Raw genomic sequence first — 13,983 nt, 5'->3', positions numbered from 1 at the left:
TTTATTATCTCTACAGTTTATTTGTGGGCTCCTTAGGATGACATATAAAATAATCTTACAAAAGAGTTTACGCCTTCTTTTCCAACTGGATGCCTTTCATTCTTTTTCTTGCCTAACTACATTGGCTAGACAAGCAGCAAGGGTGGACATCCTTGTTCTGTTCTTTATCTTAGGGATAAACTTTTGGTCTCTCACCATTGAATATGATGTTATCTGTGGGTTTTTCAGATGCCCTTTATCAGGTCGAGAACATTTCCTTTAGTTTTTGTCACAAAAGGGTATAGTTGTTTGTTAAACACTTCTGCATCTACTAGATCATCATGTGGTTGTTATCCTTTGTTCTATTACTACAAAGTATTATATTAATTGATTTTCAGGTATTAAATCTACCTCGGCTGGTCATGGTGGTTTGAACTTGTAATCCCAACACTTTCCAAGGTTGAGGCCAGTGGATCACTTGAGGTCAGGAGTTCAAGACCAGCCTGGCCAATGTGGCAAAACCCCATCTCTACCAAAAATACAAAAATTAGCTAGGTGTTCTGCCCCATGCCTGTAGTCCCACCTACTCGGGAGGCTGAAGTGGGAAAGTCGCTTGAACCCTGGAGGCAGAGGTTGCAGTGAGCTGAGATGGCACCACTGCACTCACTCCCGCACTCCAGCCTGGGTGATAGAGAAAGACTGTCCCCCACAAAAAAAAAAAAAAGTCTTGCATTCCTAGCATAAATCGCACTTGGTCTTGACACATAATTCTTTTCGTATGCTGCAAGATTGAGTTTTCTAGTAAGGCAACCGACCACTATTATTAAAAACTACCCAGATGGTCTAAACATTGTACAAAAACTAAGCAGATTTCATCTATAGAAGGCTTTCCTTTCAGGTTAAAATAAAGCATGTTTACAATTAGTCATACATGAATTATTATTGTCTAGTAATTCTTATCTGTATGAGCATGAGGCCTCTACAGATATTTCTGAAATCGACTCAGACCTTGACTTGCACATAGTAATAAGAGAAAAAGGCACTGGGAAGCCCCAAGAGCCACTTGGTAAGAAAGGAATCTGAGTCAAATTCTTAGACATCAGTTTAAAGTCTAGAAGACAAAATAACCTTTCAGAAAAAGACCTAACATCATCTAAAATGAAATCACACAAACAACTTTCCCATGATTTTCTCAATGAAAAGATTTCTTACCAGTGTTCTCTCTGATTTTCGAACAAATGGAAATTTTTCTACCAGTATCGGCATAAGAAACCATGGTGTCCTATTTAAAAAAATTAAATCAAGCCATGTTAACTTTACTTTCTAGAAAAGTAATATTACCATTCTAAAAGCAAACATGGATAGACACAGGAGGCAAATAGGAACCCCTACCTCAAAGAACTGAAACTTTTTTTTTTGAGACAGAGTTTTGCTCCTTTTGCCCAGGCTAGAGCGCAGTGGCATGATCTTGGCTCAATGAAACCTCTGCCTCCTGGGTTCAAGCAATTCTCCTGCCTCAGCCTCCTGAGTAGCTGGGACTACAGGCATGGGCCACCACGCCAGGCCAATTTTTTTATTTTTAGGAGAGGCAAGGTTTTGCCATGTTGGTCGGGCGGGTCTCAAACTCCTGACCTCAGGTGATCTGCCCGCCTCAGCCTCCCCAAGTGCTGGGATTATAGGTGTGAGCCACCATGCCTGGCCAGAACTGGAACTTAAAATGTATAGCTTCTTGGCTGGGTGCGGTGGCTCACACCTGTAATCCCAGCACTCTGAGAGGCTGAGCAGGGAGGATAATGAGGTCATGAGATCAAGACCATCCCAGCTAACAGGGTGAAACCCTGTCTCTTAAAAAAAAAAAAATGTATAGCTTCTGAGAAAATCTACAATAACTTAGGGAAAATAAGTTCCTGTTAACTCTGATATCAACAGCAAATCAAAGGGAGAGCTTCTCTCCTACAGAAGCATAATAGCAATTCAGCTGACATTTCCCACTACACATGTATATTATTTTTAAAAGAAGAAAAAATTATCAAGTTGGATTTTTTTAAGATAACAAATAATCAATGGGCAGTGGGAACTAAGTCCATCCCTCCAAAAGAAATCTACAAACCTGAAAAGTATTTCTTAGAAGTGCAATTTTTATTCATATGGCATGACACAAATACACACAGGGGTTTCTCACTGAAAATTTTGGAGAGCATATCTGTTGAAGATAAAAGCAAAATTCCAACCACCATACAAAACTGGGGAAGAATCTGCAGACAAACTTTGAAAAATAATTAAAGACAATGAATAGAAAATGGAAATGCCACTTGTTATTGAATGTAATGTTTCTTCAACTGGATACCAAAAAAAAAACATGTGATGTAAGACTCAAGTTTTAACGCTATTAACATTTTATAATTTTATTGATTACAATTTTATTGGGAATTGAGCATTCAAAATAAGCAGAAGTATACTCACGATGGTACATATCTTGCTATTATTTGCAAGGCTCTGTGACATGTGTCAAAATTTGCAGGAAGATCTGCAAGGAGAAAAGTTGAGTATAAAGATCAAAATAAAACAGAAAGGTAACACACATGAAGCTAAAAATATATGCTGGCCAGGCACAGTGGCTCATGCCTATATTTCCAGCCATTTGGGAGGCTGAGGTTGGGGATCACCTGAGGTCAGGAGTTCAGGACCAGCCTGACCAACATGGTGAAACCTCGTCTGTACTAAAAAAAAAAAAAAAATACAAAAATTAGCCAGGCATGGTGGCACATGCCTGTAGTCCCATCTACTCTGGAGGCTGAACCACGAAAATCACTTGAACCTGGGAGGTGGAAGCTGCAGTGAGCCAAGATTGTGCCATATTGTACTCCAGCCTGGGCAAGAGAGTAAGACTCTGTCTCAACAAAACAAAACAAAACAAAACAAAACAAAAATGACATACTTGAAGGTAAAAACATATGCTAACCAAAATAGAACTATTTATTGGAGAAATAATAATTTCAAGATTTTTTGCCACAACCATCAATGAAAACTGAATGGACTAATTATATAAATAATGCAACAAATGACTGTATATGAATGCTAAATGTAACAAAAAGATTATATCAAAGGTTTTGTCATTTGTTGTAGTCTACTCATTAGAATAGGTGCCAGTGTATTTTCTCATTCATCATGCATTCTCTAAGACACAGGAGGTATTCTGTGCTTTACTTCGAGAGATAGGGTTTTGCCATGTTGCCAAGGCAGGACTTGAACTCCTGGACTCAGGCAATAAACCCACCTAAGCCTCCTAGGTAGCTGTGACTACAGACACACGCCATCCTGCCTAGTTCTACTTTAAGCCTCTTTTTAAAAAAATTATTGAAAAAAAATTTTTTTTGTAGAGATGAGGTCTTACTACGTTGCCTTGAGGCGGGTCTCAAACTCTTGGCCTCAAGTGATCCTCCCATCTTAGTCTCCCAAGGTGCTGGGATTGTGGGTGAAAGCCACTGTGCCCAGGCTTTAAACCTTTGTGTACTTACTATCATCTTCATCATCAGAATCTGAAACATCTACGTTGCCGTCCTTAATGATCACTCGGGCTTTTGAGGGAAAAAAAAAAATATGTTAGTCTGTCATTGACCTAGACAATGAACAGCTATACAAAAAAGCTATTTTTCCATAATCCACAATCAGCACAATGACTAATTAAATGTACCATCTGAAAAAAAGTTTTTAAACAGCTAAAAATTCCTAGATGAGTTCTAAGACTTCATCAGAAGTTCAAAAAAGCAAATTACAATTCATAAAAATCACAGCAACAAATGAATCGAGACACCGCCACAGGGGTTATTATGGGAAACATATGTCTACCAAACCTGGTGCCAATATGCATCTGGAATCTTTTTCATTTTTTTTGAGACAAAGTCTCGCTCTGTTGCCCATACTAGAGTGCAGTGGCACAATCTTGGCTCACTGAAACCTCTGCCTCCCAGGTTCAAGTGATTCTCCTGCCTCGGCCTCCCGAGTAGCTGGGATTACAGGCGCCTGCCACCACGCCCGGCTAATTTTTGTATTTTTAGTAGAGACAGCATTTCACCATGTTGGCCAGGCTGCTCTCGAACTCCTGACCTTGTGATCCACCTGCCTCAGCCTCCCAAAGTGCTGGGATTACAGGTGTGAGCCACCGCGCCTGGCCGCATGTTAGCAGTATCTCTCATGTATAAGGGGAAAGCAGTATTTTAGTAAGTATTTTAAAAGAGAGAGAGAGAGAGAGAGAGAATGGATTCCAAGCAAGCAAAGGGTGGTGACTTACGAGGCACAAAATGGGAAGCAATCATGCTGAGACATGGTCTGAGGAAAACAGTCTGTGCTGATACAAGATTACCAAGAAAAGCCAAATACTCTTCCACTACTGTCTGACTTCTGTTCAACCAAGGCAATCTCTAGAGTTGGGGAAGAAAGATAGAAGCGGCATGTTATTAATATAATATATACTATTACCAAAGTACTCAATTACATACTAGTCAGTGAAATAAATGGTGAACTTACCAATATAATACCAATAAGCTGCTCAAAGTCTTTTGTCAAGTACGTGATAGAAGAACGAAATTCTAGCAGCCAGTTGATGATCTGGTCATCCTTAAGTTAAACAAAGAGTACTTTCAAAACCACAAATCCTCTAAGATAACAGAAACTTACAGCTATCTTATATAAATCATTTATCAAGAATATTTAGATGGGGCGGGGACGGTCACAAACTTGAAAGGAAATCAAAACTGGGTACCAAAACAGAAAAAGATATTATAATAAACTTACCTGTTTTTAAAAAGTAATCTAGTAACTCTAATATACAGGAAAAAGACTTAAGTGCAATACTTCAGTGTGATCACTTTTGTTTGCCCTTAAAATCACCTCAAATGTTGACACCTGGGACTTTTAAAAACTACAGAGTTCTAGCAGACTCAAATATGAAAAGATAACAAAGGATCAATAGCTACCTCTATTTCCTCTATATTCACATTGACCAGAAAGCATGCTGATAAAACTCAGTCTAGGCTGATCAACTGCGGTCATAAATAAACATAATTTTCGAAACCAAAACTGTGGATGAGTTAAAATATATGATGTTTTTTGTATAAAGAATGGCTCCATTCCTCCATTAAGTATTTTTCAGACAGGCTGGGCGTGGTGGTTCATGCCTATAATCCAAGCACTCTGGAGGTCAAGGCAGGTGGATCACCTGAGGTTGGGAGTTCAAGACCAGCCTTACCAACATGGTGAAACCCCGCCTTATAAAAAATAAATAAGTAAAAATAAAAATAAATATTTTAGGCGGGTGGATCACGAGGTCAACAGATCAAGACCATCTTGGTCAACATGGTGAAACCCCGTCTCTACTAAAATTACAAAAAATTAGCTGGGCATGGTGGTGCGTGCCTGTAATCCCAGCTGCTCGGGAGGCTGAGGCAGGAGAATTGCCTGAACCCAGGAGGCGGAGATTGCGGTGAGCTGAGATCGCGCCATTGCACTCCAGCTGGGTAACAAGAGCGAAACTCCATCTCAAAAAAAAAAATAAATAAATATTTTTCAGACAATCAAGTTACTGTTCATAGTAGTGACATGAGAACTGCTAAATTTGAAAAGCAATGTACAAACTACAGTGTCAATTATGTAAAATATTAATATATTAATTATATTCATGCATATATACTACACAAGAAAAAAAACCATTACAAAAAGCCCCTAATTTGTGAAAGAGTTAGACATATAAATAAAAGCAACACAAAGCCACACCTACAGGGATATTCATAGGGAGTTATCATTTAGCGAGAACACACTATATGCTAGGTGTGGTGTCTGACACTACATATGTATCTTTTTCTAATCCTAAAAACTCTGCAAGATGTTTAGTACTCCCATTTTGCTGTTCAGGAAGCTGAGACTAAGAGAGATTAATAAGCAATCTGCCCAACCAAGAAGCCAGTAAAGAAGCAGGTCCAAACCTGTCTGTCTCAGTCAAGGCTATCCTCCGTCCATTCTCCCACACACTTCCCTCCATGCAAAGAAGGAGCTGTCACCTTCTCCCCACTTTAATTCAGCTACTGAGTGCTTAGTATGCCGTATCTATGTGACAAACTCCCACAGATCAACCATTTTCTGATGAAATCCCAAGAAGCCTGGCAGTAAAATAAACCACAACTCATTTGTACTATGGTAATTTCATAATGTTCACAACTGTTAAGGATAACATTCATGGTAGCTCACTAAAGCCAAAGGCACAAAGAAAACAAGCTAAGTTAGTGCGCAAATAAAAAAGATCTATCCTATCTCCTTTTCCACTAAAAAGACTGCAACAAAACTACAAGGATAACATCTACACTGTTCCATTTTAAAAGTCAATCAGTCCCAGACTTTGGTGCTTTAGTACTGAACTATTATTATTTCTACTAGTAGCCAGGAACAGTGGCTCATGCCTGTAATCCCCGCACTTTTGTGAGGCCAAGCCAGGAGGAGACTGCTTGAGCCCAGGAATTTGAGATGAGCATGGGCAACGTACGGAGACCTTATCTCTAGAAAAATTAGCCAGGCATGGTAGTACACACCTGTGATCCCAGGTGCTGGGGAGACTGAGGCGGGAGCATTGCTTGAGCCTGGGATGTTGAGGCTGCAGTGAGCCATGATCGGGCCCATTACACTCCAGCCTGGGTGACAAAGCAAGACCCTGTCTCAAAAAGAAAAAAGGTCTACGTGCAACACTCCTCTGAACTAACAGACACACAACTAGTGCACTTCTTGATATGTCAAAATACCAAGAATGAGAACTGCTGATACAAAATATAGTGAAACACAAAGAAAATGGCCCTTTGTATCTGGGAAAAAAAGCAGGGGTCAGGAAAAGCTTTAAAGAGAAAGTGATGCTTCAGCTGTCTTTAAACAGTAACAGAGTTGAGTCTTTTCTGGAAGTTCTTCTTACAGAGGGAAAAGTCTGTTTTCAGAAAACTGAAAGTTGTTTAGTATGGCTGGCGTGTATAAGAGAGCAAGCCAACAGAGAATAAATCTGGGGAACAAAGCAGCAGCAAATAGACCACAGAGGGCCTTGTAAACCAGATCTATAATTAGAGAGATCTGGAAATTTGAGAAATGGACTGAATGAAGGAACAGCCATCTGCTTAGAGAGAACCAGGGAAAGCTCCATTAAAGATGACTTTTCAGTTCAAAGAATGAGTAAGAGTTTTTAAAACTATAGTAATAATGGTCCAGGTGAAGGTCACCCCCTAAAAAGGAAGAAGAAGAAAAAAACTATAGTAATAATGATAATAATAATAACAGTGAACACTAATATCGCACTTACTGTATGCTAGGAACTGTTCTAAGACTTTAACATTTAGCAACTTATGAAGACTTTAACATTTAGTAACTCATGTCATCCTTACTCCACGAGGTACATACTTCTATCGATTCCCACTTTACAGATGAGTAGACTATAACAGAAATGAGCAACTTGTCCCTGGTCACACAGCTAGTAAGGAGGCAATGTAGCTACAGCCCATGCTAATACAGGCAGCAAATAAAGTGCATACAGGGGACCTCCTTCAGCCAGAAAAAGGCACATACAAAGGCATAAAGATGAAAAGTGGCAAAATCCAGGAATAAAGTATCTAGAGAAAGTAAACATAAAACAAGTTGAAGGCCACGTTGATCTTCATTTTCCATAGGCATGAAGTTTTTCAGTAGGGGAATGACATGCCTGGACATGTGCATTCTGGAGATAATTTAGGCTACACTGTTGAGGATACATGGGGGTTGAGGGAGCCACAGAGGTAGGAGATAGAGGAGGACTGGGAACATAGAGACTGCTAAAGAGGTTATTGGAAGAATCCGGACAAGAGAGAACCAATGAAACAGGAAGGCTTCAGAGATTTTTTTCCCGAAGGACTTGATCCAGTGAATGGACCTGAGGGATAATAAAATTCAAGAAGACCCCAAGGTGCCTACCCTAATAATGTGGTAAGCAATGAACAGTTAAGCACACAAGTCTGCAGAAAGGGTGGGTGTGAGAGAAAGATTAAGAGTTTATTTTAAGACGTGCTAAGTTTGGAATACACATAATGATTCTGAGTAAATGCACCTAACAGACACGAAACAAGTCTAGGCCGGCTCACACCTGTAATCCCAGCACTTTGGGAGGCAGAGGTGGGTGGATCACTTGAGGTGAGGAGTTCAAGACCAGCCTGGCCAAAATGATAAAACTCCAAATCTACTAAAAATGCAACAAATTAGCTGGGTGAGGTGGCACAGATACTCGGGAGGCTGAGGTGGGAGGATGGCTTGAACCTGGGAGGCAGAGTTTGCAGTCAGCCCAGATCATGCCACTATACTCCAGTCTGGGTGACAAGAGCGAGGCTCTATCTCAAAAAAATTAAAGTCCACTGAAATCAGTGTGTAAAAAAAAAAAACACACACACACATACATACAGGTAACCTCTGTCAGGGTAATTACTACAGTGATAAGAAGAATGGGCTTAAATGTGAGTGAGAAATGATAAGGTGCAGAGAGCAGGAACAAAAATATCAGCTAACAATCACTGCCCTTACTTTGAGTCAGAGAATGTTCTAAATGCTTCTTGTATATAAGCTCATTGAATCTTTGTTAAATATTTCCATGTAGGTGCATTCCACAGTGGCATGTACCTACAGTCTCAGCTACTTAGGAGGCTCAGGAGAAAGGATCATTTGAGGTCAGGAGTTCAAGGCTGTACTGTACTATGATACCACCTGTGAGAAGCCGGGGCAACACAGCAAGACCCCATCTCTTAAAAAACAAAACACTCCATATTTTTAAAAATCTCTATTGTTTTCTTGGTTTACACAGTGGAAAATAGAGGCAGAGAGGTTAAAACAATTTGCTCAAGATCACATGCTGGATAACAATTAAACTGAAATTTTATCCCAGGCAATCTAACTACCATTGCCATGGTAATCAACTATTCTTTTCAAAATTGGCAGTAAAGGAAGAACAGTGAAACAAAATGTATTGAGTTTTTACTACATGACAGGTAAATTTTGAACTTGAAACAGTAGTTTTTGTTTTGTTTTAGCTTTAAAGAGACAAGAGAGTTGCATGCAGCATGAAGTCTAAGAGAAAGGAAGCACTAGAGCAGGGTTTCCCAGCTGCCACACGGGTGTCAGCTGGGGCTGGATCAGTCTTGGTTATGGGAGTCTGCCCTGTGCACTGTGAGATGTTCAGCAGCATCTCCGTCATTCACCTGCTAGATGCCAGTAGCACCCCTTCCTCCCAAATAAAAACATCTGCAACCATCACCAAATTCCTAGGGGGTAAAACTGTCCCTGGTTTAGAACACCAGATGAAAGTAGGAGAGGACCTCGGAAAGAGCAAGTTCTGGAGGACATAATGGGACCCAAAGAGCAAACTAATGTCCATATAAAGTGGCAATAATTTTGTTAATGATTAAACACAAAATTAATTACCTTTATGTCCGGATCTAACAGCTGGTTCTTCAGCAACTCAAAGTCATTTGTTTCACCCTTAACAAGACGGGGAAAGAATTAAGTTATGTTTGCTTTTGTTTCCTGTTTAGTATCAACAGGACTTTTAGCCATAGTTTAACATCAGATGAAATTATAAAAGGAACACTAACTTTCACACATCAGCCATAATGATCTAATTCAGGAAGATCTAAGAAAGTATGCACTCAAATGTGGATACAAATGGATATTACGTATACACATCCAGTCATTTCCCTCTACTGCTGAGATTTAGCAGAAATGCTTCTAACCTACCACAAAAACAAAAATATCTATTCCGAGAACTGGCTTACCGTCCCAAAGTTGTATTAAGTTCCTCAAAAAAAATAAAATGCTGTAATTGTTTTTAACTCTAGCACTTGCTAAAGTTAAAAGATGCTATGTAAGTAAAGCATGTGAAAAGGTGAAACCTCAGAACACATTATTACTCTCACCTATGAAATGGGCCACGGTGGAGGGGAAAAAAAGGACATTACTACTTTAATTTTGAACTGCCAGCATCAAACTATTATGAAATATTTGATTTCAACTGGTATCTAAACTCATCTTACATTTCTATTGGTCTTCAGTATAACAGCAATAGTTGTATTCTGACCTGACCAAAAGCAAATTTCATACATTACCTCCTCTTACCTTTTTGTACTTCAGCAAGACTTCTGTCACGGTTCCACCAAACCGAACAGTTTTTCTTGGGGGAGAATTGAAAAAATCGTTTTCTAATGCAAGCATACTTGAAATCCTGTGGAACCAAGATTAACAAGCTATTAAGTTCATGAAAATAATAAGAATTGTAATAGCCAACATTTATTGAGCCAACATCATTCAATGAGGCTGTTTTTAAGGGCTCTTTACTGCTCTCCCTGCTTCCACTTTTCTCCAACAATCCCTCCTTTGCTCAGCAACCAAAAACTGTCTTCCCACTGCACTTATACTAAAAATCCAAATTTCTTAGTGTGGTCTTTAAGGTCCTACATTAATCTGGCCCCTGCCTACGTCTCTGACCCTATCTATCTCCCAATAACTTGTTTTACTACAGCCATAATGTCTTTCCTGCTCTTCAAATATGTCAAGCTGGTTCTCATTTCACTTACTGTTCACTCTATTGGAAATACTCTTTTCCCAAATCTATATGGCTGGATTTTTGTTTGTCTGTTTTTTGCTTTTGAGACGGAGTCTTTCTCTGTTACCCAGGCTAGAGTGCAGTGCGGTGATCTCCACTTACTGCAACCTCCATCTCCTGGGTTCAAGCACTTCTCCTGCTTCAGCCTCCCACAAAGCTGGGATTACAGGCACCCACCACCATGCCTGGCTGATTTTTGTATTTTTAGTAGATATGGAGTTTTGCCATGTTGGCCAGGCTGGTCTTGAACTCCTGACCTCAGATGATCCACCTGCACCTTGGCCTCCCAAAGTGGCTGGATTACAGGAGTAAGCCACCACACCAGGCCTGGATTTTTGCCTTCATTCAAGTTGAAGCTCAAATGTCAGATGTTTTCCCCACGAGAAATATCAAATATTCATTTTCTCCCTTCTCCCTCCCCTATTACCCTGTTGTACAACTGAAATCATCGTGTTCATTTGTTTACTGGTCTCTGTACTGCCTTCCCCCCCGCCCCAGGCTGTAAGCTCTGTAGAAAGCAGGGACATTCGTGTCTTTGGATAAACTACTCGTCCCCAGTATTTAATACAGTAAGCAGGAGCTCAAGAAATATTATGAATCAGGCCGGGCGCAGTGGCTCACGCCTGTAATCCCAGCACTTTGGGAGGTCGAGGCGGGTGGATCAAGAGATCAAGAGATCGAGACCATCCTGGTCAAGGTGAAACCCTGTCTCTACTAAAAATACAAAAATTAGCTGGGCATGGTGGTGCGCGCCTGTAGTCCCAGCTACTCGGGAGGCTGAGGCAGGAGAATTGCTTGAACCCAGGAGGCAGAGGTTGCGGTGAGCCGAGATCGCACCACTGCACTCCAGCCTGGGTAACAAGAGCGAAACTATCTCAAAAAAAAAGAAAAGAAAGAATCTTATTACGCTAAATGTTTTACAAGGTCTTCACTTGCACAGAGTAAATAAATGAAAAAACACAGCATCTTAATGACTCTGAAAGTTAAATGCCAACTGTGCTATGTGGGTTAGGGATTTTAAAAGTGGAACAAAATAAAGACTGCTAAACAAGTTATGTGTCGAAACAAATTTCAAACCAAAAAAATTGTAATATTTTATTAGCCATGACTGACAACATTGAGCGGATAAACCAAACAGCCCAGAGATTCCCTTCCAAGAAGCGGGAAGGAAGAGGCGTCAAGGCGCAGAAAGCAGTACCCAGGCCTGGGAAACCACCAAGAAACATATAGTAGGGAAAGGGGGCCAGAACAGAGAATATACTTACTTTTCCAGCCCCCTCCTATGTCTATTACCCACTTAGAGGAATGAGCTCACTCCTGCGAACGTGAGATGGCCCTCGATCCCCTGCTCCTACCTAACCATTAGCTTTGTCCCAGACCCTTTCAATCTGCTCCCCAACGCCGTGTCCTGAGCTTTGGTCCGGACGCGCAGAAGGAAGCGGCCTGGATCTTACCCGGTCCTCGACGTGCCCAGCGTGTTGACCGTAGAGGCCGAAGCGGCCGTATCTCCCGGCAACCGCGTGTGAAGCAGCGGCGCCGCCATTGGGCCGAACCAACGCGACTTCAGCACCTCCCGCCGGATGCGCGGTGCCTTCCAGCCCTCTGTCCCGGAAGTCGCGCGAGCCAGCGCAACCTTCAGCCAATCAGAGCCCCCGCTTGGGGAGAGTGAATACTCTCGGCGGGCTAGAGCGCCGCCAAAGTCATCCCCTCATTCTACTTGGAGGACTTGTACCGCCCAACGAGAAAGCGGGAGTGTAGAGACTTGAACTGCCGGCTCCATCCAGCCCTGAGGATTCCAAAGAAAGGGTGAAAGCACCCTGGAGGTGTTAAGCTGTGGCCGAGTACACGCGATTGTTAATGTTTTGGAGTCAAAGCGTCCGTCAGTCTAATCGAAGAAGCTGAAGCCCTGTGATTAACCCAGATCCTCACGGAGGAAACGGGATTCAAACCCCGCTGACCCAGGAGCCTGGGCTCTCTACTCGATGCAGCATCCTCACAGATACTCAAGATAACGTTATCTTCACGGAAACGAGGTCGACGAAGTGACCTTCCCCAAAGCCTCAAGGCTGTGATGATGCTGGAATGAGAAATAACAGGAGTTTCCAAATGTCACCCCTTGACCTTTTTTTTTTTTTTTTTTTTTTTTTTTTTCCTTTTCCAGATCGAGTCTTGCTCTGTTGCCCAGACTGGAGTGCAGTGGCGTGATCCAGCTCACTGCAGCCTCCGCCTTCCTGGTTCAAGCAATTCTCGTGCCTCAGTCTCCTGGGTAGCTGGCATTACAGGCGCATGCCACCACACCCGGCTAATTTTTGTATTTTTAGTAGAGACCAGGTTTCACTATGTTGTTCAGGCCGGTCTCAAATTCCTGACCTCAGGTGATCCACCTGCCTCGGCCTCCCAAAGTGCTGGGATTACAAGCATGAGCCACTGTGCCAGGCCAAACTTAAGCTTTTAAAAGAGAATCACGAATTAGGCCCACCAACAAAATAGCAATGGATGTTCTAAGCAGAGGAAACAGCAGAGGCCAAGACCTAGGGACTGTGGGGGATGTAGAGGGAGAACAGGGGCTGCCCCTACCCTCTGGGAGGGGAAGAGTTTGCAACTTTGGAAAGTGTACAGGCCTATCAAAAATACCCAGCCTGCGGCCAGGCGTGGTGGCTCATGCCTGTAATCCCAGCACTTTGGGAGGCCGAGGCGGGTGGATCACGAGGTCAAGAGATGAGACCATCCTGGTCAACGAGGTGAAACCCCATCTCTACTAAAAATACAAAAATTAGCTGGGCATGGTGGTGCATGCCTGTAGTCCCAGCTACTCTGGAGGCTGAGGCAGGAAAATTGCTCGAACTCAGAAGGCAGAGGTTGCAGTGAGCCAAGATCGTGCCATTGCACTCCAGTCTGGGTAACAACAGCGAAACTCCGTCTCAAAAAAAAAAAAAGAAAAGAAATACCCAGCCTGGATGACACAGTGAAAGCTCATCTCTATAAAAAATTTTAAAAATGAAAAATAATAAAAATTATATGGGTGTGGTGGCACACACCTATGGTCCCAGCTACTTGGGAGGCTGAGGATTGCTTAAGCCCAAGAGATAGCACCACTGCACTCCCACCTGGGAAACAGAGCAAGACCCCATCTAGAAATAAATAAATTTAATTAATTAATCAATTTTTTAAAAAAATGTATATGAGTGGGCCAAGCCCAGTGGCTCATGCCTCTTATCCCAGCACTTTAAGAGGCCAAAACAGGTGGATCACCTGAGGCCAGGAGTTTGAGACCAGCCTGGCCAACATGATGAAACCCTGTCTCTACTAAAAATACAAAATTAGCCAGGCGTGGTGGCGGCACCTGTAATCCCAGCTAC

The 13,983-nt window shown here is 41.9% G+C and overlaps 1 protein-coding gene across 1 annotated transcript in view; it reads right to left on the bottom strand.

Moving 5' to 3' along the window:
• RRN3 (RNA polymerase I transcription factor RRN3) overlaps positions 1–12,192 on the bottom strand; it is a 36,873-nt gene extending 24,681 nt beyond the window's left edge. Inside the window, exons 1-8 of the mRNA XM_078344674.1 lie at positions 12,079–12,192; positions 10,138–10,243; positions 9,448–9,504; positions 4,507–4,596; positions 4,271–4,400; positions 3,498–3,557; positions 2,443–2,506; positions 1,192–1,261 (exon numbers count right to left, since the gene is read on the bottom strand). Coding sequence (XP_078200800.1) covers positions 1,192–1,261; positions 2,443–2,506; positions 3,498–3,557; positions 4,271–4,400; positions 4,507–4,596; positions 9,448–9,504; positions 10,138–10,243; positions 12,079–12,167 — 666 coding nt within the window. The 5' untranslated portion in view covers positions 12,168–12,192. The remainder of the gene's footprint in view (positions 1–1,191; positions 1,262–2,442; positions 2,507–3,497; positions 3,558–4,270; positions 4,401–4,506; positions 4,597–9,447; positions 9,505–10,137; positions 10,244–12,078) is intronic.
• Between the last annotated feature and the right edge of the window lie 1,791 nt (positions 12,193–13,983).

This window comes from Callithrix jacchus, chromosome 12, assembly GCF_049354715.1.
Source record: "Callithrix jacchus isolate 240 chromosome 12, calJac240_pri, whole genome shotgun sequence".
In the NCBI taxonomy this organism is placed as follows: Eukaryota; Metazoa; Chordata; class Mammalia; order Primates; family Cebidae; genus Callithrix; species Callithrix jacchus.
Note: the sequence above shows the minus strand (reverse complement) of the source record. Positions and strands in the feature narration are given on the sequence as shown.